At 37.1% G+C, this 22383-nt stretch overlaps 1 protein-coding gene across 2 annotated transcripts in view; it reads right to left on the bottom strand.

The window, feature by feature from the left end:
* ttyh2 (tweety family member 2) overlaps window positions 1-22383 on the bottom strand; it is a 78948-nt gene that overhangs the window by 43479 nt on the left and 13086 nt on the right. For both annotated transcript variants that reach the window (XM_042508500.1, XM_042508499.1), the window contains exons 2-3: window positions 15165-15337; window positions 778-889 (exon numbers count right to left, since the gene is read on the bottom strand). In XM_042508500.1, coding sequence (XP_042364434.1) covers window positions 778-889; window positions 15165-15337 — 285 coding nt within the window. The remainder of the gene's footprint in view (window positions 1-777; window positions 890-15164; window positions 15338-22383) is intronic.

Genomic DNA, 22383 nt, shown 5'->3' with positions numbered 1-22383 from the left:
AACTCAGATGACAACACAAATCTGTATAGCTGAGCCAAATTGCCAAGTACTTTCCCTGTAAGTGTTGACAGGTAATTAACTCGAAAATGACTTCAAAAAAAAAAAAAAAAACTTTATAGAACTGTTGGTGGGTAAAAAAAATCGACTGGGAGAAAACATTCAACTGTTTTGACTCTTGAATGAGAGGAAAGAAATGCCTTGTCATTAGTGTGAAATTGGTGCAACAGCGAGCTACATTCGGGCGTCTGTGTGATGGGAAGCCAGGCAGATAAAAATAGAAAAGTATCATGCACACATACTGTGCTAAAGAGAGCACAAGAAAGACACAGGGCGATGCTTTGTTTCTGCCGAGGCCGCAGCGGCTGAGAGAAGGTGGAGCAGAGAGGAAGCAGACAGAGTGTGTGAGCTGTCTGTCTGGCAGGAAAGAGTTTTTGTGTGGAGAAGCTGTCAATTTGTGTGTAGCGGTAAAAAAGCCATAAAAAGACTATAAAAACATTTAAAGGCATACTAAATTGAGTCCTCTGGGCTTTCCTCCTTCTGTCTGTGTTTGTGTGTGTGAAGCAGCATTTTCTGAAACCCTCACTCAGAGCTGTTTGTTTCCAGCTAGATGACTTTCTCATCTATAAACTGTCTTACAAAATAGCACACGCCAAACTGAATGTTTGTCGGGTCGTTTTTAAAAAAAAAAGAACATTAAATTATTACAGAAAAATTATGAGGAATTCATGTGTTTGTGTGGAGGAGAAATTCATCATGTGACACTAATGTTTCACCTACCAGACTGTCCACGCCGCCCAGCGTGTGATTGGCGTTGTACAGGGAGTAGGTCAACTGGTACACGCCGTCATTGGTCTCACTGTTGCCATAGAAACCCACACCCACTGCGATGCTGCAGAGAGAAAAGGCATAGAGGGACAGGTAAGCTTTTGATAAATGAATGCAAGGAGCAGAGTACCACATCAGCGCTGCTTAGCCTGTAAATCATGTGGGGGTGATGTCCTCTTCAGTAGTTTGTCAGCTTTAAAGTCATTTTCAGAACCCCTGCTGAATTAAACTAGAATAACCGCCTCGCACTTGCATGCCTCTGCAAACCTGTCGAGTTGCAGTTCACATCCATGTCTGTCCTGACTCGTATGTAATCATGACAGTTGACAAATATAGATGATGCTGCAAAGATGCTACTCATTCTAAAACATAGATGCTTCACGCTCTTCCCCCGGCAGCACAGAAGATCTTTATAATCAGCAGTTTCAAGGTGGACACCCAAGATTAGTGTCACTGATTCAGTATCTGACCAAATATCCCCCCTTCTGTTCCTGAGTTATGACACTGAATAATGGCCAGAAAAGTGTTTTTGCAGAAGATTAAGATGTCACAGTGAAGTTGACCTTCATCATTGTATCCTATTACCATAAAACTTCAAATATAAACCAAGTCTCAGCTAAACAGCCGGTACCTTCTGCTAGCCTGGTGTCAATAATAATAATAATAATAATAATAATAATAATAATAATAATAATAATGATAATGATAATAATATGAATAATAATAATAATAATGATAATAATGATAATAATAATAATGATAATAATGATAATAATAATAATAATAATAATAATAATAATAATAATAATAATAATTAAATGTTTGTTTATTTATTTTAAACAACAAAAAAAAATAGAAAGGAATAATAAATTAAAGAAAAAAACAACACCATAGTTGAAATAGAAATAAAAAGTAAACATAGTTTACAAATGTGTTAGTCAAAACTGCAGCACCACTGTCTTATGTTTGAAATACAAATAATAATAATAAAGAACAACTTTTATTATTATTTTTTTTTTTTATTTATTCATATAGCACCTTTAAAAACAGAGATTACCAAGTGCTTTGACAAACCACATTCTAATCAGGTAATCCTTATGGTCCATGTGAATGTTTGTGCCAAATTTAAGGAAATTCCCTCAAGGCCCTTTTGAGATAGATGTTTAAGAGAATGAGACAGTCACAAAGTCACCTTGACCACTGACCAAAAAATCCTAATCAGTACATTGTTCAGTCCAAGTGGACGTTTGTGCCAAATTTGAAGAAATCCCCTCAAGGTAATCCTGTGATATTATGTTCACAAGAATGGGAAAAACAAGATCACAGACCTTTGATCACCAAATTTTTATCAGTTCATTCTTAAATCCAAATAGACATTTGTGCCAAAGTTGAATAAATTCCCTCAAGGCCTTCTTGAGATATCGCACCCACATTAACAGACTGTACAGACATCCCAAAACCATAATAAATGCAACCTAAAAAAAAGGTTTTACTTTTTGTGCAGTCCTGCAATAGTACCTGTATACTGTAATACCTGTACAGTGTGTGGCTCAACAGAAAACAGCACCTACACAACACTTTATGAATATTTCATGCCCTTGTATTCACCCTGGCATTTGAGCATTATCATAAAGCAGTATCATCAATTTCTCCATCAACCCTGACTTTTGGATAAACAGGGAAGAATGCAAAGGTAATGAGGCACTTTGGGACAATCCCTGAAAGGAGATGGAAATGTTAGGCTGTGTATTCAACAGTTAATTGTCAAGGTGAAGGCAGTCATCCAAACAGAATGAATGACAGATGATTGGAAAGTTGCCGTGTGTGTCTTTGGGGAGGGTATCGGAGACTTCACAGACAATTAAAGTTGTGAAATAGATAAAATTAGATTCATTCAGAGTTTGAGCATCTTCTGTAAAATGTGTTTGTGCTGCACCACCGCGTCAGACTCAAGGACTGACTATCCTCTTTTACTTTTTGTACATTGTTTTAAGAAAAACTATGACAAGTGACAGAAACTGAATCTGTGTGCAGAAAACATACTTTTTACGCAAACGTCAGAATTTAATGGTTTACTGCTCGGACTGGATAATATATGAATATATTATATCAATAATGTGATACTCGAGCAGATAGTGTCTTGAATTATGGATGTCGTATTAAAATACAACCTACAATATTGTCATTGTATCATATTGAGGTATGTGGACAAAGATATTATGATATTTTTATTTCTCCACTTCAACCATCTCTATTTGCTGAATTTCAGTTGTAAAAAATAAGTCCAGACTTCTAAATTTCAACATTTTTCTTCATAACAAGTAGAACATTTTCATTTTTCTCAAGTGTTGCCTTAACCAGCTTTGCATTTCATCTTACTTTTCACTCTATAAGGTTCTATCTGATACTTTTTTTCAAAATTGAGTTATTCATGTTTTTTTTTATTCTGAAGCTACTACTTATTAACATTATGTGAGGTATTCTGTCGCTACCCTTCAAAGTACCAAGTTTGGTCCCCAGACCTTTTTACTACAGAAGGCAAAACAAATACACTGCATCTATAAAGCCCTGGAGCCACGAGAAACTGTTTAAATTTATGTGCTCATTTATGTAAACAACACTTCTCCAACCGGAAATTATACGTTGCAGGGTTGGGGATGTCTGTGCATAATTTAAGACCACTTTTTAAAAAATATATATATATTCAGTCATCCAAGTATTTCATTTGTTCAGCTGCAGCATCGGCAGAAACAAAACACCAACATAAACACACATACTTAAGTCGTCTCTCTGAGCTTCTTTTGTCCATAAAGTGATCCCTCCTTTCTTTCTTTTTTTAATGAAAAAAAACAACAAAATTTACATATTTAAAACATGTTGCAGAATTATTATAATTTTAAGCATTTTGCCAAGGTCACTTCAATTTTTTTAAAAAAATTATTTTTCATTTTTAAATACTTTTTTTTAAATTCAATTTAATTTTTAATACTAATTTTCAGGTAATTTTCATATATATATATTATTTATTTATTTTTTTAAAAACAAATTTCTTGCTAGTTTTTGAGTTATGTCTTCTTTGTTTGAAACTTTATTTTTCTTTTTATAAATACTAATTTTCAGGTAATTTACTTGTGCTTTTTACTAATTGCTTGCAAATTTTTGGGTCATTTCCTCTTTGTTTTTAAACTTTATTTTTCTTCTTTTGATACTAATTTTCAGGTAATTCTCTTGTACTCTTGTACTTGTTTTTTTGCTAGTTTTGGGGTCATTTCCTCTTTCATTGCTGATTGCCTTTTTTATGTTTTTGAAAGAAATCCAGACAATTTGCTCAGGTTTCAAAGACTTAATTAGGGACAAATGAGCAAACAAAAGCCACGTGCAGTAAAATGCCACTGTTTCCTGTGTGACGTGGCTCACCTAAAATAAGACCACCTTTGCTAACTTCAGGGGAGATGACTGCCCTTTTATGGAAGTAAACTTGAAGCTTGAAGAAAAAAAACAAAACTAAATGACAGCAAAGACACTGTGATGAGTAAAGCTTTGGTAATACCATCACACAGTCACACATTACTCTTACATTAGATGCAGTCGGGATCTTTATGACTCAGGCATATTTCCTGGGGGAACTCTTCATACGTATGTTGAGTCACCAGTTTTCGTAATACACCTCATTTTCAGTAGCGCAGTAGTAAATGTAAATCCTACTTTTATTAACGTTGATTCAGCTGAACATGAGTGACAAATTGAGGGAAAAACCCAACGTGTTTTCGTGAAAGGTGTTTGTCCATCACAAGCCTCCAGATGCTCCCTGGCAAAGACTCGTAGTGTCTGAAACCACCAGATGGATGAACGCCGTAATGACTCATTTGGCGTTTTGATAAAGGTGGTGGAGAACTGGTGTGAAATCTGGTGATGTGTAGCCCACATAATTCATTTAATTTACAAATCACTGTGCTTTATATGCAAGAATCTGTATTATTTGCCCACTCATTTATTCCTAGTTTTCCTTTCACAAATGGCCTGTCTGCATGTGGTTTATTTGGGTGCTTTAGTTTGTGGAGCTGTTAAAACTTTAAAATTTCTTTCAGATAATGTGGAAAACGTAGCTGAAACAAATTAACTTGTGTGTATTATAACTTAAAAACACAAGGTCATAATTATGGGAATTAAGTATTTAATTTTCATATTTATTAACCCACATTTTTAAGTCGAATCCTCATTTTAAAAAAGTTCACATTTAAAATGAATTTTAAAGTGTCATGTACTGTTACCATGATTATAAACATTAGTTTTTATCAGTATAATTTAAATTGGTCCAACAAATTTTGTCACATTATTTAAAAGGAATTTTAAAGTGTTATATACTAAATTACCATAATCATGAAAACAGTTGATTGGTAATAAAATGATGTCATTGCAGCTACATGTTTCACATTGTTTTAAAGTGTTATGTTATAGTAAATTTAAAGTAGTTTTTGGATTACATTGGGTGTCGCTAATACACTGACACAGTTTTGACTCAGTTACATTATCTGATAATCAATGCCAGTTAATATAAGAGGAAGGAATAGTGTTTAACTGTGATTGATTTCACTCCCTGGAGTTCAGCAAATGAAGCATATTGCTATTTGACTTGACAATTTATTATAGATCAATATTTTATGACCGCATTAATTCTACAAGGTTTTATGAGTATGGGTTCCTCTTCACTTATATAAACCATAAAACATCACTACAGATTTCTCTGAACTCTTAACCCTTTGAAACCTGCATCAGTTTTCTTGTGCTGTGTTAGACGCCTTTCACAAGCTATTTAACCCTTTCAACCCTGAAATATTGGTTTGATTGCTTTCAGACATCTAGGGAAATAAAAGCAATGACCAACTTGGCAAGATGGGTTACAAATTGCAAGAAATTAGTAGATTTGAGAATTTTTTTTAAAAGCTAGTGAAAAATGACTAGAGATCTATATTTATAATTATCATATTTGAAAGATTTTTCAAAATTATTATAATTTTAAGCAGTTTTTTAGGCCATATTATGTATTATTTTTGTTTCTTTTCTCCCCCATTTATTGATGTATTTATTGCTAATTTTCTGGTAATCAATTTTTTCTCTTTACTAATTTCTTACTAATTTTTGGGTCATTTCTTCTTAAGTTGCTCATCCCTTTTTTCCATATTTTTGAAAAATATCAAGCCATTTTGTCCAAGTTTCAAAGGGTTAATTACCACATCCATTTATAATAAAAAAAAGTAATAAATAAAAAGGGAAAAAAGAAAGAAAAAAGAACATAAAAAATATATATACACACATACATATAAAAGACAAAAAAATCTAAATAAACAAGGGAAAAAAGAATAAAAAACTACATATATATATATATAGGTTTGTATTTGTACAGTCTTTCCACGTATGTGCAAGTAACTGCAGACGTACTCTCTGGTGTACCCCTGGCTGCTATAAACCACCACTGCAGCATCCCTTCTTAAAATGTGCTCCACGTGAAGGCCAGAGTCAGGTCAGGTCAGCACCAAAGGGATGGTAAACTAGAGTCAGCCTAATTGAGACTTGCGAGCAGTCTCTTAACCTTGTGGTTCCCCCTGACTCCTGGTTGATGCTCCGGATCAGCGTTAAGCAGGAAAGAGAGACTATAAATCCACGGTCAACCACGCTTCCTGCAACGTTCGCCGTTCAAATCGCTGAACAGAGCTGTTGTGAGCTGTGCAGCATTGTGGTGGTCGATGCTGAGCGAGCGCAGGTGGAGCAAAACAACGGGGGCTATTTTCCTAATTAGTACAACAAGGATAGAGCCTCATTAACTGACCCCCTGCAGGTAAACCACCCACTCTGCAGGTTTTAACATAACCCTCAGGGAGAGGCATGGAGAGAGGGACGGGAGACGCATTTAAGACACAACAGACATGAAAAAAAGCATCCGTTTGGAGAAAGACAGCGAGTGGCAGATACAGACAGACCAAAAGAGACAGACTGACAGCAGGCAGTGTATACTGAATATACATGTTGGCAGCGAGACAGTTTACAACCATTGATTCGACACAAAAGCAGGAAGCAAGACAAAGGGACAAACAGGGCAAGACAGAAAAAAACCCCACAAAAAAAACAGTTGCTCTCCTTATTGCACTGACATTTTATAATAATATACGGCCATTTTTTTTGTTAAAAACAAAAAAAACTACAAATTAAAATATACCACCAGAGTTTCTTTCATCACTGTGTGTCTGAGCAGAAAAATGCATTTGGTAAAAGAAGCTGGGAGAAACATGGACTTCTTTGAACCGTGCAAATATTTTAAGGGTAGAGTCTAATTAATAAAAGGAAGCCGGGAGCACAGAGAGGCGAGTGCAAAGAGAGAGAATATTGCTCTTTTTCTACCCCTTCCACTTCCCTTAGTGCTGCTCCTTTAAATATCAATTCAAAGAGAAAGAATATTATAGATTGGAGTCGGCATGCACTGAGCGAAAGTCCAAACTGTCACGTTGATAAATGACAAAACGGATAAAAGATACTGAGGAGAATTCAGAGAAGGAACCAAAAGCTTCAGCCTGCAGCAGGAGAACGCCCTCGGCCACTATTAATAGACTCAGACATGTTTGAATATTTGAAATTTTGCCCCAAAATGGCAGCAGTGACTCTCCCGAGATGACAAATATAGACATTTTTAGATTTTACTCTTCCCTCCTGAAGTCTCAGCAAGGGCCACCGAAAAAAAACCAACTCTCAATGTGCAGTAGGCCTCGAATATAAAACACAAATAGCTTCTTTTTTAAATTTTCATGCACACATCTCTGTTTCCAGAGCTAGAACACTTCCAATTTAAGGCCTGAGTTGAAGTAAAAGTTATAAATTGTGAGTTTCTAAAAATACATGACCCCAAAAAAAGTGAATGAGAGCTTTAACTGCTGCTCTGCTTTTATTGCTGATATTGTAGGCATGCTATGAAAAGCTTCTTGTGTCCCAGCCAAAGCATTTCTGTATGGGATCCAATGGAAGACACTGATATCACGTAAACAGTCATCTCTCTTCCTTCCTTTCTCTCTCTCTCCCTTTATTCCTGTCCTCCGTTCTCATTTCCGTTCTCCGATTGGCAACAGATACCTGCCGCAATAAACATAAACAAATAAATATTTCAAGAGTCCTGGAAAGGAAAATAACTTCTGATGATTCATTTACATAAGCAGTGGAGACGCTAAAATCAACTCTTTGCAGTGTTTCTGTTTTTTATGTAAATGAAACTTTTTTTGGAGTAGATTGGAGAATCCTGACAATGTAACTTTCATTGAAAGTAAATAAAAAGTTTCATGTATTTGCTGGTTTACATCCAACTGTCTAAAATCATTGGCAAAACATAAAAATCCCTTGCACGGCGTAATATTGAACTAGTCCTCAGAATTTGTTATTAATGGCCCTACACATCTTTTATGACTACTTTAAGTTACACAAAGAAAAGAAAAGTTTGGTTTCATTCTGTAGTTGAAGAGATGGTCAGTTGATAAATAGACTTTTTGACATAATGTGCCTCGATATCGTTGGATATTGTTGATCTGTTATGGATTGGTCACTGCCATTAACCCTTAATTCACCTTTTTGCTTCCCATTGTCATATTTTGTATTTTTAGATGGATGCATGCATTGTTTGGGTTTTTTTGTTTGCAAACATGCTTGTCTCAGATTTCCCCTTTAGGTACGAATATTTTGAATTCAACAGAACTGAATGTGTGTCTGAATGTCCCACAATTTTTCATTTTGCCCTTAAATTGTAACAAAATTTGTGTAATTATGATAATTAAAATATAGTTTTCCCTATAGCTTTTCTTTTTTCACGAGACATTTTACCCTAGCTTTTAAAGTGCATAATTTACTAAATCTACTAATTTCTTGAAATTTATGAAACATTTATTACCCCGTTTTATTGCCTTTTTGCCATGTTTTTGAAAGAAATCAAGTCATTTGCTCACATTTCAAAGGGTTAAATGCCTCAAATTGTTATGGTTGTAAACATATTTTGTAAATCTTGTTTATTGTGGTTAACCAGACATTTGGTCAGTACATTTGTTCTGGTCCAGATGTCCTCGGCGTGAACAGCTCGCTCACTTACAGTACGGTATAATTACACAGTTAGTGGGCGACACCGTGAGCCGGGCTGCAGCTGAGTGACATCTGCTCTGGTCTTACCAGCGTTAATTAGGATGGACATCACAGCCTTTCAGCTCCAGCCATTGTCAAACACAATCAGAGTCGAGGACGGCGAGACTTTAAGCAGAGACAGAGGGAACAGAGACGGGGGATGACTTATAGGGAAGAGAAGTTCGGAGTAAAGCGAGGGTGAAAAGACGATCTGGACTGATGAGATTAAAATGAAGCTTCATATTCCCAAGTCCAACTCAAAACCCACCGGGCATTCGCTTCCTATATCGAGTAGATGGACATAATCAAAGTTGGGAATCACATGAAGGAGAGTTGATTTCCCACAGGATGTTCCTCTTTCATTCATCTCACAATATTAAGTCTTACAACTTATCGAGTCGGGCCACGCAAGTTTTTTAAATCTACCCCAGACCAAAACATGTCACTCTAATGGGATTACTATTGAGCAAAAATATATGGAAGGCCAAATTTAAGACATGTTTCAAAGCACTCAAGGTATTTTTACAGTATTTAACATGACACAAGGTTTCAACTTGATCCGGAGCTGCTGCGTAGAAGTGAAGACCAGACAGATGGATATGATTTTCTTTCTTTAAAGGGCTGAATATTTGCAGATTGGTTTAAAATCTAATCCACGGGCCAGACAATCAACTGGTAACGGCTTCAGACAGCGTCCAACATCTTGAGCCAATCTGTCAAAACCAAGCTGCAACAAGACTCGTGCATGTCGTTACACAACAGTTCCCATAGTCTCCTGCTTTCTCAGTTTTATTTTTACTCTTCTAATTTTGATTTTGCATCATAAATCTTTAATGCGAAGACAGGCTGCCACTTTTGAGTCACTCTACATTTTAAGAAACTGCACATGAATAATTAAATATCCCATAATGAAGACTGCTTGACTGGGCGGGAACAGAAGCCATTTACGAACGCTGAATGAATGTGTGCGACATCAAGTAAAGTGTTGTATGATTAGTGCTTCAGCGCTGTTTCACTGAGTCGTGATTCAAAGGTAATTTGACACATAGAAAGTTCATCATCGAGCTTTTAGCGGCCAGCATTTAGCTTTCTGTTGAGGGGGTTAAATATTTTAAATGTTTCCTTTTAAAAACACTGTTGGATGAGCTTTTATATGCTTTCTTTTCATTTCATTTACATTTTATTAAATAGCACTCAGATGCACCTCCTACTCGATGTGGGAGGTGGCATAAAAATATGACTAAGAAGAAAGGAGATGTAATTCATTGGTGTGATTCACCTGCAGGCAGTTCGGATACTCAAATACTGTACTTAAATTTGAGTTATACTTCTACTCCCCTATATTTTAAAGAGGAAAACTGTACCTTTTCACTTCACCACATTTATCTGACAGCTTTAGTTGCTTTAAAAATGAAGGTTTTTGCATTAAAAAAACATACATAATGTTTAAAATGTGACGTTTTCTTTTAAATTAAACTGCAAAATAGTTTATACAACCACAGCTGAAATAATTAATTGATTCATCTATTAGTTGATTGACAGAAAATTAACTGACAACGACTTTGATAATCTGTACAATGAACATTTGATGGTTCCAGCTTCTCAAATGTCAAAATTTAAAATTTCAAATTCAAGTACTGCACCTTTATGTTAGTATTTTAATTTTGGGAAATATTCTACCTTTCAGTGACAAATACTGTAATTTATAGATTTATCTGACAGCTAAAGTTACTACCTACACTTTATGGCCCAAAGTTTGTGGACATGAACACCTGAACATTACATCTGCATGTGATTGTTAAACATGTCATTGCAAAGCCATGGTCTATGAAGAATTACCTCACCCTTCAAATTTCAATCAGTTACTCTCCCCGTGTTACACTGATTTCCTAACATGCCTCCGGTGAACAACAAATCCAAAAAATGGTGAAAAATTTTGATGAAGTCATAGGGGTCCACATTTAACAAGAGCAAAACTACATCAAAACATCTGTTCTCTCACACAACTCATGCATAATTTATGACTAATTTAACCAGTTTTATACTCAGTGGTTCCCAAACAGACAGCACTTTCCAACAGAGAAATTCAATAAAAGTGAAACTTATATTTGTTCTCTTCAAAGCCAGACTCCACTGACAGAAACAGTCATTTTACCTCTCTGTACACAAGAGCTGCAGGTCTACCACAGCCTCGACCAATCTGTGTGTTTGTGTTATTGTGTGATTTTGGTGTTTGAAAGGATTAGTTCAGATACTCCAAAGTCATACAATCACATAAACTAATAAATCGAGGTAGCAGTAGACCAGCAGCTCCTGTGTTCAACAAGGTCCCCCCATCGGAAAAGGCTTTTTGTTTGGGAAGTACTGAGCATACGAATGGGTAAATAAGACTGGGATTATACTGTTGAAGTTGTGTGTTTTGATAAAGTTTTGATGTTTTTAGACATGGACTCCTATGACATCATCAATTCAATTCATCAAGAATTTTTTACATTTTTGGATTCTTCGTTCATGGGAGGCATGCAAGGAAAACAATATTTTGTTCACAAATTCAATGCAACACGGCATAAGTGACTGATATACAAATAGTTATTTGGGGGGTGAAGTATTTCCTTCAGGTTTGGGCTAATGGATGAACAAAACAATCATTGTGTAGGTGTCACTTTTGCTCAGGTAATTGTGACAACATCTTATACTATTTTCAGAATTTTGCAGCCTAAACAATCAATCGATTATTGAAAAACATAATCAGGTGATTAATCATTAGTTGCAGTGTGATACCAAAAAAAAACGTTTTGTTGTTTAAAAAAAGGGATCTCCACCTCAACCAACTACATCAGTAGATTAATGTACGAGTAATTAATTCTATAATATATAGTAGTACAACAGTCGAAGGGGACATTTTTCTGCATTAAGTATGTTTAGGGCTTTACAAGTTATACTTTCAAACATATTAATTATGTAAAATATTGATATATGACTTTCATAGTGTTTTTACAGTGTGGTATGAGTACTTTTACTTAAGTATAGGCTCTGAATTCATCCTCCACTGCTACCTACAGGTGGTACTGAACACAAGCTTTCGCCCGCAGTGCTCAGCTTTCAGGATATCCATTTAACAATTAACTGTCTCAGAAAAAAGATAGATGTTCGATAATGCTCTAGACTTAATTTAATATCACCCACCGGTTGCTAAACATGACTGTCACATGGTTGAGAGAGGTATCCACTCCTCTGGCTACAAATTCAATTAGCTACTTTGAGGGGAGAGCACATCTCATTTACTGGCTTAATAGGTTCTGTGTGGTGATGTAAGAGCTGCATCAGTCCGTGTGTTTTGGTAACTTTACAACAGAAATAAGTGCATATTTTTCCCAACAGCGGTTTGTGTTTGTCAGCAGCATTCATTTGCAAGTTTGACACAGCGGCATAATGTTCACGGAGTAAAAAAGTTGGGTCTAAAATAATAATGAACTCCTCCGAGTTGTCTGCGCACCAGCTAAAGGCTATAACACTGATATCATTCATCTTTATCACGGCTAAACATAATGTCATTTCACATCAGGAAAGTTTCGCTTTCACCATAGACTCGATGAGATCCAGCAGCCTCCAGCCAAAACAAATCACATCTCTCTGCAGCGCTTCCCCCTCCGTTAAATCTGAGGGGAGACACTGGGTCAGATATCATCTCAAAAATAAGGAAACATCCTCTAAAATAGCCTCATTTGAATCATTTAAGTGGTTTATTGAGCAATTTCTGTTCCCTCATACATAAGAAAGGATAATTACGCTTTATATTCATTGTCTTGTGATGATGACACCAGATCTGTGCTAATGGGACTAATGAAAAATGTAATTTTACTCACCATTAGTAACCTGTGACCTGTTTTCCATTATTGGAGCTGCATTATTCAGCCGGCGATGTGAACAGGAGGTTTTTATAGAAGCAAAATAAATAGGTTACGCTTGATAAACTTTACAGTCCGCTAGTTCAGGCGAGCATTAAGCTTGAGGGAAATGTTATTTACAAGTATTGTAAGAGTTTCAAAAATCCATTATAATTTATGTTCTGTGCTTAGTTTCAAGACCCGTGTAATATTCCTGTCAAGACTTTGAAAATATGTGGTAGAGTCTAGTGAACTTGCATGCACTATTTGTTTAAATTAAATATCTATATTTCCTATAATATTTTAAAATATTCCTATAAATTTATGGTGATCTGTCTTATTTTCTCTTCTTTATATATGCTCATCTGCATTTTAACACATTCAAGATTTAAAAAAAAAAACGCAGGAAGTTTGCTGACACCAACACCCAGATATTATTTTTTTGATGATACACTATCAGTCCCACTAACAATACAATGACATACTACCTTGTGGAGGCATGTACTGTAAAATGATCAATCTTGGATGCATAAAATAAAAAATTTAAAAATAAACCAGCTCTTTTTTTTTTACAAAAGAGCCATGTTGTTTACTGACTGATACCCAGAGCAGTTTCTGGTTTCCAGTTCTGTTTCTGCAGCTATTTTTTTTTTTTTGATATTTAGAATTTTAAATTTCTCTAAAGTAGATTTTTGTAGATTGCAATACAGTATGTGTCCACTGCCTTTGTGAAACCATATATAGTTGTATATTTTCTGTGTATACTCTGAAAGCTTTTGCTTTCAGTGCGGTATTCAGAAACAGCAGTGAGTAAATGTTAGCAACCCCGTCATCAGCTAATGCCACACATCACTTAACATGAACTTGAAGCTGCAGCCATGAGCCTTTAGCTCCGATTTGCAGAAAACTAAACTATTCAAAACATTTTCTTTCTCTCTCTGTAATATTTTGCAGATATTGACATGTTTTTAATTGCATTTATTTGTCAGACTTTCTCATAGACTCTTTTTGATATGTTTGTCTGTTTTGGGTTGCTTTACAGTGTAAGTTGTTGTTGCCAAAGCTGGAATAGCAAATTCCTTTGCAGGACTGCAGTTTTTCTGAAGGAACGTGCATGCTCATCTGCATTTGTAGAACAGCTAATAGGAACGCCCTCTCTCTGAAACAACCCGTGATTGGCCAAAGTCTCCTGTCATTGGCTAGATTTTCTAAAGCCTAAAAACTGAGCCAAGAGGAGGTGCAGAAGTCTTGTTTTCTCTCAGTCCACTTAAATTACAATATGTTCAATTTTATTGTGGGATTTTTGCCCAAAGGCACCAAAATGAAACGCCTACCCCAGCTTTAAGTAATAAACACTGCTGTTGGCTGCACAGCAGAAGGATTATTGCATTTGTCTCATATAGTGTGTACTTCACAGTGACCTGTCTTCCTAGACGTCATGCTTTATGCATTTTATTTTGCTGATGCAACCTTTCCAAAGATTCAAGGCATCAAGGTGAAGAGATTTCAGTTGGCTCTCACTGACAGTAACCCACAATCACACTCGCACATTGTCAGCAGAATATTCATAATACACCCACAACAGAATGGTTTCTCCCACTGAATCGCCTCAAACCACAGGCCATAGCTTCCCATAAGGAGCTGTTTTAAAAAACACATGTCCAGACTTATGTTCAAAGAAAACACTGCTTGTAAAAAAAAAAAAAAAAATCACAAACTCCCTCTCTTTTGTGCATTTTATGTCTGGATTTTAAAGCACAAATCGTACAAAAATGAGGAAAGAGTGAGGGGTTATCAGAGAGATTTCATCCACATCAACCAAATCAGTGTCTCACTGGGGTACAAGAGACTTAGCGGAGACAGATCAAAGACTGATCTCATCAAAAGGAAGGAAATAAAGACGACTGCCTATGCTTCTGTGAACCCAAACCACAAGTATCTGCAGAACTGCAAATAGAAGCTTAGGGTCTTTCAGAAGAGAGATGTCCTGAAAGGCATGTAGACAAGAAAGAGAGTCGCTGAACACCTTGAGAATACAAATGGGTAAACAGAGACAGGCAGGCAAACAGCATGGACAAATATACAGAGAACTAATAGGTGGTGGATCTGGAGTGGGAATACAGAATGTGCAGAAACAGACTGCAGTGAAAACATCGTGCCATTTACAGCTCCTCCGTCAGGAATACTGAGTGACCAATAAAGGAAATGGGAAAGCACAGAGCGGCAGGCATCAACAGAGAGCGTGTGTGTGCGCTCGCACTGTAATCAGCACTTAGTCTCAGCGTCTTGTCTTGATTCTCTCACCATGTGATGAGGCCGGCAGCGACGGCGGACCAGGTGACGCAGCAGGAGTTGGGCTTCTTGCTCTCCTCCTCCTCGTCTTTGTGGCAGCAGCACAGGCAGCTCAGGTAGATGGCGACACACAGCAGGTTGAGGCCGAGCCCCGCGGCCGCCACACAGCCCAGGAATATTAGAGACTAGAGAGAGAGGAAGAGATGACATTATTTAAAGTCTATCTCCTGGCATTAATCAAACCCCTGAAAACTAAATTCTCTTTGTCAAAATTACATATTTATGAGGATTTTTGTTTTCATGGTAAAAATCCCTTCATGCTTTTAAATGGCTTTGATGTAATGCTACACCTTCTCCTCGTATATGCACGGATCTGTGAGTATGTAAATTAGCCCCGCCCCTCAGCACCCGGCCTACAGTTCGAGTTTACCTTCTCACCTTCGACGCGTAAAACACACAAACCTCTGCTGTAAACAGGAGATTACATGAGCCACCAGCTTTGTGAAATGGTTTATAATGTGCTGTTAACGTTGGAGAAACCTTGTTCTCGATCGCCAGCTTTGACAACTTTACTTGCAAAATACCGATACGTAGCCACACCTGCTTCTTTTCTGATACACCATGTTTTGCCATAGCATTATGCTAATGTCATAGAGAGCCACTCTGTGCGCTTCGACTGGATTGGTTCCTTAGTTTAGTGATGTAACAAACCCTGGATGTCTGAATCCGTTTTGTTGAGCCTGCCACTAAGTGTTGCAGTTATATACCGATTTTAAGGTATACTGTTATATAAAAGCTGACTATTATCACATGATCTGCATTTGCTTATCTAGAGTATTAAAAAAAATACAACTAGATGGAGAATCTAACCTTTATTTTAGTAATTTTCAAAAGGGAGACTTTTTAGAAATACTTCCATTTTAAAATATGGCTTAAAGTCTTAATTATTGTCATAACTCATTTATCCAACTAAAGTAACCCCTCTGTTTTCAGTCCTTTAAGGATGATTCTTACTGATAATAATAATAATAATTCTGTACTACCGTGAAACTGCAATATTTTTAATATGGTTAATATACCATGAAAATCCCATTCTGTTGCAACCCTGCTATCGTTGGTACAGCACAGTTTCGAGGAGGAAGTGCTCAGCCGTGGCAATTCTTTACCTCATAAAAGGTCTTTTAGCATATAAAAACATCATAAGTTAACAAGGTTTAAAACTTGATTTTCATTGGTAGGGCACTTGTTGTGACTAATAGTTCCCAGCATTAAACATCAGGAGAATAAATTTTAGTTTGACATAACTTCAGTGTACTGGGACGTTTGCCTGTCGGTTCAGTTATCTGTTAAAGCTTCAGTTGGTGACTTTTATAAAAGTAACATTTTATCGTATTTGCTGGAACTGTCCAGCAAGTAGTACACAAGACGGATAATCTGTGAAAAAATGACGACACTCCGCCTTGTTTTGCTTTTGGTGGCATTTACTAACCTGGCTGAAGGAAAACGGCCGATCAGAGTCTCTAACCCCGCTGCCAATCACTGCTCAAAAACTGCAGTCAAACTGTCAAATGATGCAGTGCTGATCCCATATGAATCAAGATTCTGTGACTGCATTGCCTACTTCACAACTCAAATGTTTTCAGAAACACAATTTAATGTACAGTTTAGCTGTAAAATGAGAAAGTTTGTTTTTGTTCTAGTGGATTCTACCAAATGGCGGGACAATCCAGTCTGGATTATTGGGACAGTTTCAGCAAATATGACAATAATTCATTTTTATATAAAAGTTACCAATTACAACTTTAAAGGTTATGATGTGCATTTCTGTTGCTATATTACATATGTTATGTAGCATATTTGATTACAAGTAACTCAATGTGCTTTACATTAAAATTAGATTAGATTAAATCGAATTACACTTAACATTAGTACAGAGTACTGAGACAACCAAATGCAATTTAGCATCTGACCAAAAATTGCAAAAAATAAAGCATAGAGTCACGCACCTAGGTAATAAATAGAATAAACAATATGTGATGTTGAAGAATACTTTAAGATATATGATGCAGTTGCATTAGGTAAAATAAAAGGTTTGCAGAATATATAATCCAAGTACAATAATAGTGAAATATTATACACAAACTGCATGGAGCAACAAATTAACATGTACACAGTGGTGGATAAAGTTCCTTTACTTGAGTAAAAGCACCACCACATGAAAATAATAAGGCAAAATCACAGTTAACGTATTGTCAGCAAAAGCACAAAAATATGTTTTTAATATTCATCTGGCCTTCATTTAACATGTCCTATTGTACTGAATCTTAAAATGACGAGTTCATCAGATAAAAAGGCGTTAAAAAGCTGATCCATCTGCTAAATGTCTGCAATCAGAGCATCATAATATCAGGAGTCCTGTGGCTCCAAACAAACAATTTCAAACTAATATGACAGTTGCTGTGAGTAGTGGCATAGTAAGACACAAGAAATATAATAAATATATCTTCACCAGCTCAGGACACAAGACCAGGTGCATTCTGGGAGCTTGTTATCATCCTCTGTCTCCAGTCAGAGAGCAGACACCTCTTCATACATCTCTGCATCTCCTTCTCTCACTCTCACTCCTCCTTCAGCCCCCCATCCCACCTTTTGAGAACGCTGGAGTGTCGTGACAAAAATAGCAACAACACTGTCCTAACAGCCTCGAATGAATTCTGCATCCATCTGTGAGCAGATGGGTTTATTCAAGCTTTTTTTTCTCTCCCCTCTTACTCGTCCTTTTTTTAGTTTGTATGAGTCTTTTTGGTGCGGAGCCATCTGTTCTCACGCTGTGATGTTGTGCATCCTGCAAGTCAAGTAGTGGGATTAGAATCCAGAAATGGAAGAATCTGCAGGATTATGTCAGCGATTTCTATAAAAGAGGCAGGTAAATAGCAAATTGAATAATCCTCAGCAAGCCTCGAAACAGCTGTTTATATCATCTGACACAGTCCCCCTGCTGACGACTTTGCTAATAAAAAAAGCAAAAATACAAGCGCAAAAGATATGAAAAGGGTTGTACAGGTTTTTTGAAGTTGAGTTGTATTAACTTCTTATCCTTTGACAATATATTACTAGCAGAATATGTCAGTCAGCACGCACCCAGTTTGGAGAAGCAGGCTGGAGACCGACATGGACCTCTGAATCTGAGCAAATTGGTGTAACTTTTTTTCAAATATATGGTGAAAAGGCAATAAACAACTTGATTCTAAATGTTTCACAAGTTAAAAGAAATTAGTTGATTTAGAAATTTATTTATTTATTTTTTAAAAGCTAGGTAAAGATGTCAAGGGAAGGAAAAAAAGGAACAATTACATTTAATATTACAATTACATTTTATAATTACAATTATCATCATTACATATTTAAAATTATGTTACAAAACTATTATCATTCTTGTGCACCTTTTCTAGATCAGTTCTGTTTTTTTTACTTTATTTATTTATTTTTTTAATTTTACCCATATGCCATCAATGAAGCAAACTCGAATGTGTTATAATTTTAGGCAGAGTGCAATTATCAAGACTAAAAGCATTTACTGACTTTTCATAACTGAGTATTTATTAGTTAGATTTTTTTTTTATTATTATTATTATTTTATTTATTTATTTATTTTTACTTTTGTCTTTGTTTTTTACCTTTCAACACTGAGAGGGGATGCAATGAATGAATGAAATTTTCTTGTACATTTGTCCTATGACAATACACAATTATATTCGATTCTATTTTTTATTTTACAAATTTCTTGTCCTCTTTCCGTAATTTCTTGCGGTTTGCCCGACATCTCTTACCAAGCTGCTCTTTGCCTTTTTAGCCATGTTTTCAAAAACCAGTTTGCTCAGGTTTCAACAGTTAAAATACTGAATACGTCCCGACGTAACACAAGAAACGGATGTCAGTCCAGGTTTTAAAGACCTAACAGATATCCTCATTTACTCGTTTTGCACTTCAAATTTCGTTTTCAGCATTTGCTCCCTTCCCCCTAAAAACAAATCTATTCTTGCACCCCTCCCTCGCTCCATCTGTTGAGGTGCTGTGCCTCATCTTGTCCCATTTCACGGCTACATGCCTTTCATGTAGATGGCCGCACATCTGCTGACAAAGAAAAAAAAAAAGGAAAAATGCAGGAGCAGTGTCAAAGGAAAGGATGGGGCAATCTCCAGTCATCGACCCCGTCAACTTTCTCATATTCTCTAGTGCCCCATAAAATAGGGTGTGGAGATTAGTGGGAAATTTAGCACCGCAGTTTAAAGGATGGGACTGTAAATGTGTTAATGGGTGCGCTCAGACAGATGGATGGCAGCGTGCACCAAGGTGAGACAAAGAGACGCTCCTTGTCTCGTCGTGGGGTTTGGAGTGATGAGAGTGGCGTAAAATGGGTGTAATTGAGGTGAACACAGTAAATGAGATGGAGATTTGGGGGCGCAGGTGGATAATATGTTGGGAAGGGGGGATGGGTGGGAGACGGCGTGGGAGAAAAGAGGGGGTAAACTCTCGCTGACGGCACAAACACTGGGCCACCCAGCCGCTCTGATCGTCATGGTAACGTGCAGGTTAGTTGGTGCCCTTGCGACAGGGAGGGAGGACGAGTGAAAGGGCGAATTATCACAGCCTATTTGAATTAAGCAGCATGTGACGGGCCTGCTTAAATTGCCTTGCTTCTGTCTTGTGATTCCTCTGCAGCCAGGCAATGCAGAGAAAGGAGGGAATGTGGCCGAGAGGAGGGGGAAACCCAGCGAGGGAAATTGTTGAGAGACCTGGCTGGGGCTGCAGGTTCACACAGACTGTCAAAGGAATAAACTTTACTTTCATCTTTGAATAAGTTTCATGGTGTTTGAGTCTCTAAATCAATTGTTTAATTTAAGAATTGCTTGCGGCCTAAAGCTGGGTTTATACATCTGCATCAGGGCGACACTTTATGTACCTACCCTGTGTCGTTTTGCAAATGACCCTTCGCTCCCTCGGACAAACAATCTGTGCACTGCCTAAACTAACAATGGCGGCTGTCAGTATCAAAGACATATCCAAAGGTGCAACTTTTGGGGACAGAAGTTCCTTATTTCACACAGAGGCCGTCACAAGGGTTTTCACTATGCTGTGGTGTTAGCGTTAGCCAGCCAACTTTCTCTGTAACGTTACAGCTAAGTTAATGTTTTTCAGTTGGGAGGGCTTTAACTACTACCTTTTGCTACAGCTAACACTCATTTTAGATGGTCAAAGAATAAAAATACTAAGACTAAGTTGAACAAATGATATGATGAGCTCAAGTTACGTAGTTGGCAATAACATTAGCGGCTATTAGCTAACTTAAGCTGAAGTTACCTTGCAAGGTGCTGCAAGGTGATGTTATGATGTTGCTGACATAATGTATGAGGTTAGATAAACTATTCACTTTGTAGCAAATTTGCTAATAGTGTTTTGCCTTACCTCAGAACAAATGTAGACATCATTTTTTATCCTCTTTACCTTAAGTAGCTTAATCCAAATGCTATGCTAATTACATTAGCATGTTGAAACGAGAAAGTCATAATAAAGATGAATTTTGTGATGTTATCTTGGTTAAATGTTGTTGTTCATATGACATGTGACATTTCTGATAGTTGTTAGGCTAATTAATATAATGGCAAATGTCGTAGGCTTACACTTATGATGTTCCCATGTTGTATTTGTAGGGAAAATGTGCCTTGTATAAGAAAATTGTTTGTTGGTGACCCTTGTGAGTTAAAACTGACCCGAATTTTGTAATGTTGCCCTTGTTAAATCCCGCTGTTGTTTTGGGCTTTATATTAGTAGAGAAAAACTGCTAGGTTAATTTACGTGACGAAAAATGTCATGGACTTGTTATAATAACATTAACGTGTTATTTTGGGGGAAAATGTATGAGGCAATTATTTTGTTGTTGTACCCTGTGGGTTGTGGATGGAATTTTGTGCTTTTTGTTAGTATTGTTGCAATTAAGCCATGGTTTATGTGTTTAAGGAGTGGTAGTTGTATCCAAGGATGTATGAAGAGAACTGAATACGGCACTGGAGGCAGGGCCAGGTTCATTCCTATAAAAGTTGCTCAGTGGCGCATGAAGCCAAAAACGTTCAAGCTCCTGGGTATGAAATTACCTACATATTCTGCACCATTGGGCCCATAGAGCATGCGCACTAGAGACATCTGCTGGCCAAGTGTCTCACTTCCCGTTCAGCACCCTGCTAACTTGAATGGGGATTTTTTAAAAAAAGATTTAATCGTCCAGCTTTTCTAGCCTTTTGAAACGTTATTGTATCAAACCTGAAAAGTGAAACAAGTCCTTTTGTGGGAGTTGTGATGCAAAAATGTATTAACTGATTTACAGACGGGAAAAAGTATTTTTTGGGACACAGGGCATCACATGATAGACCCGGAAACTGTAATTCCACATTTGGCCACATTTGGATTCAAAGTACTGTTTATGGTGGCTTGATTAAATCAATCCAACTCAACAAGGCTGCATAGAAACGCCACTGCAAACCAGCATTTTTGCGGTGTCGGAGCCTTGCATAGCTATAAATCAGCCGACGGAGCTCACAAATGTATTCTTTTTTTTTTGAGAAACTTTTATTTCAAGGTAGCTTTTAACGTAGTTATGGCTGGAACAACACTCTCCACTTTCTTCCTGTCCATCACTCACTCGCTCTCTCTCGCTCTCTCCTGTCCTTTCTTCTCAGTAGTGGACCGCAAAAATAATGGCTTCTGAATTATGTAGCATCCATTCAATGGAAGGTCGCAAACAGAGACTGCAACCTGCACAAAGACACACACTCACAGCACAACCCCATCCTGGAACCATCACTTCCCAAGTGCTCTAACCCTCCATTAAGTTTAAAAACACCATTTATCTTTTACCGAGCAGAGTGTGCACACATTCGCTCTTTGGTAAAAATCAAATTGGCAGCTCTGACCACTTAACTGCTGCCTAAATTAGGTCTGAGTAGTTTCCCATAAAAGCAGACTCGATATGTTAACACCCTGCTCCTTATTTGCTCATTCCTAACACAAGAGGCCCACTCCACTGTCTTCTCTGTTTTGTTTCCTCTCGATTGTCCCAGCAGACAGGGGGTGGGGAGAGCTTGCGGCTGGAGGCGATGACACGGGGAAAGAAAGGAAGGAAGATCTAGCTGAGCGGAAAGGCAACCCTTGGGATGTGGAGGGAGAAGGAGATGAG

This window comes from Plectropomus leopardus, chromosome 19 (genome assembly GCF_008729295.1).
Source record: "Plectropomus leopardus isolate mb chromosome 19, YSFRI_Pleo_2.0, whole genome shotgun sequence".
Taxonomy (NCBI): domain Eukaryota; kingdom Metazoa; phylum Chordata; class Actinopteri; order Perciformes; family Serranidae; genus Plectropomus; species Plectropomus leopardus.
This window is presented reverse-complemented; position numbering and strand designations above follow the sequence as displayed.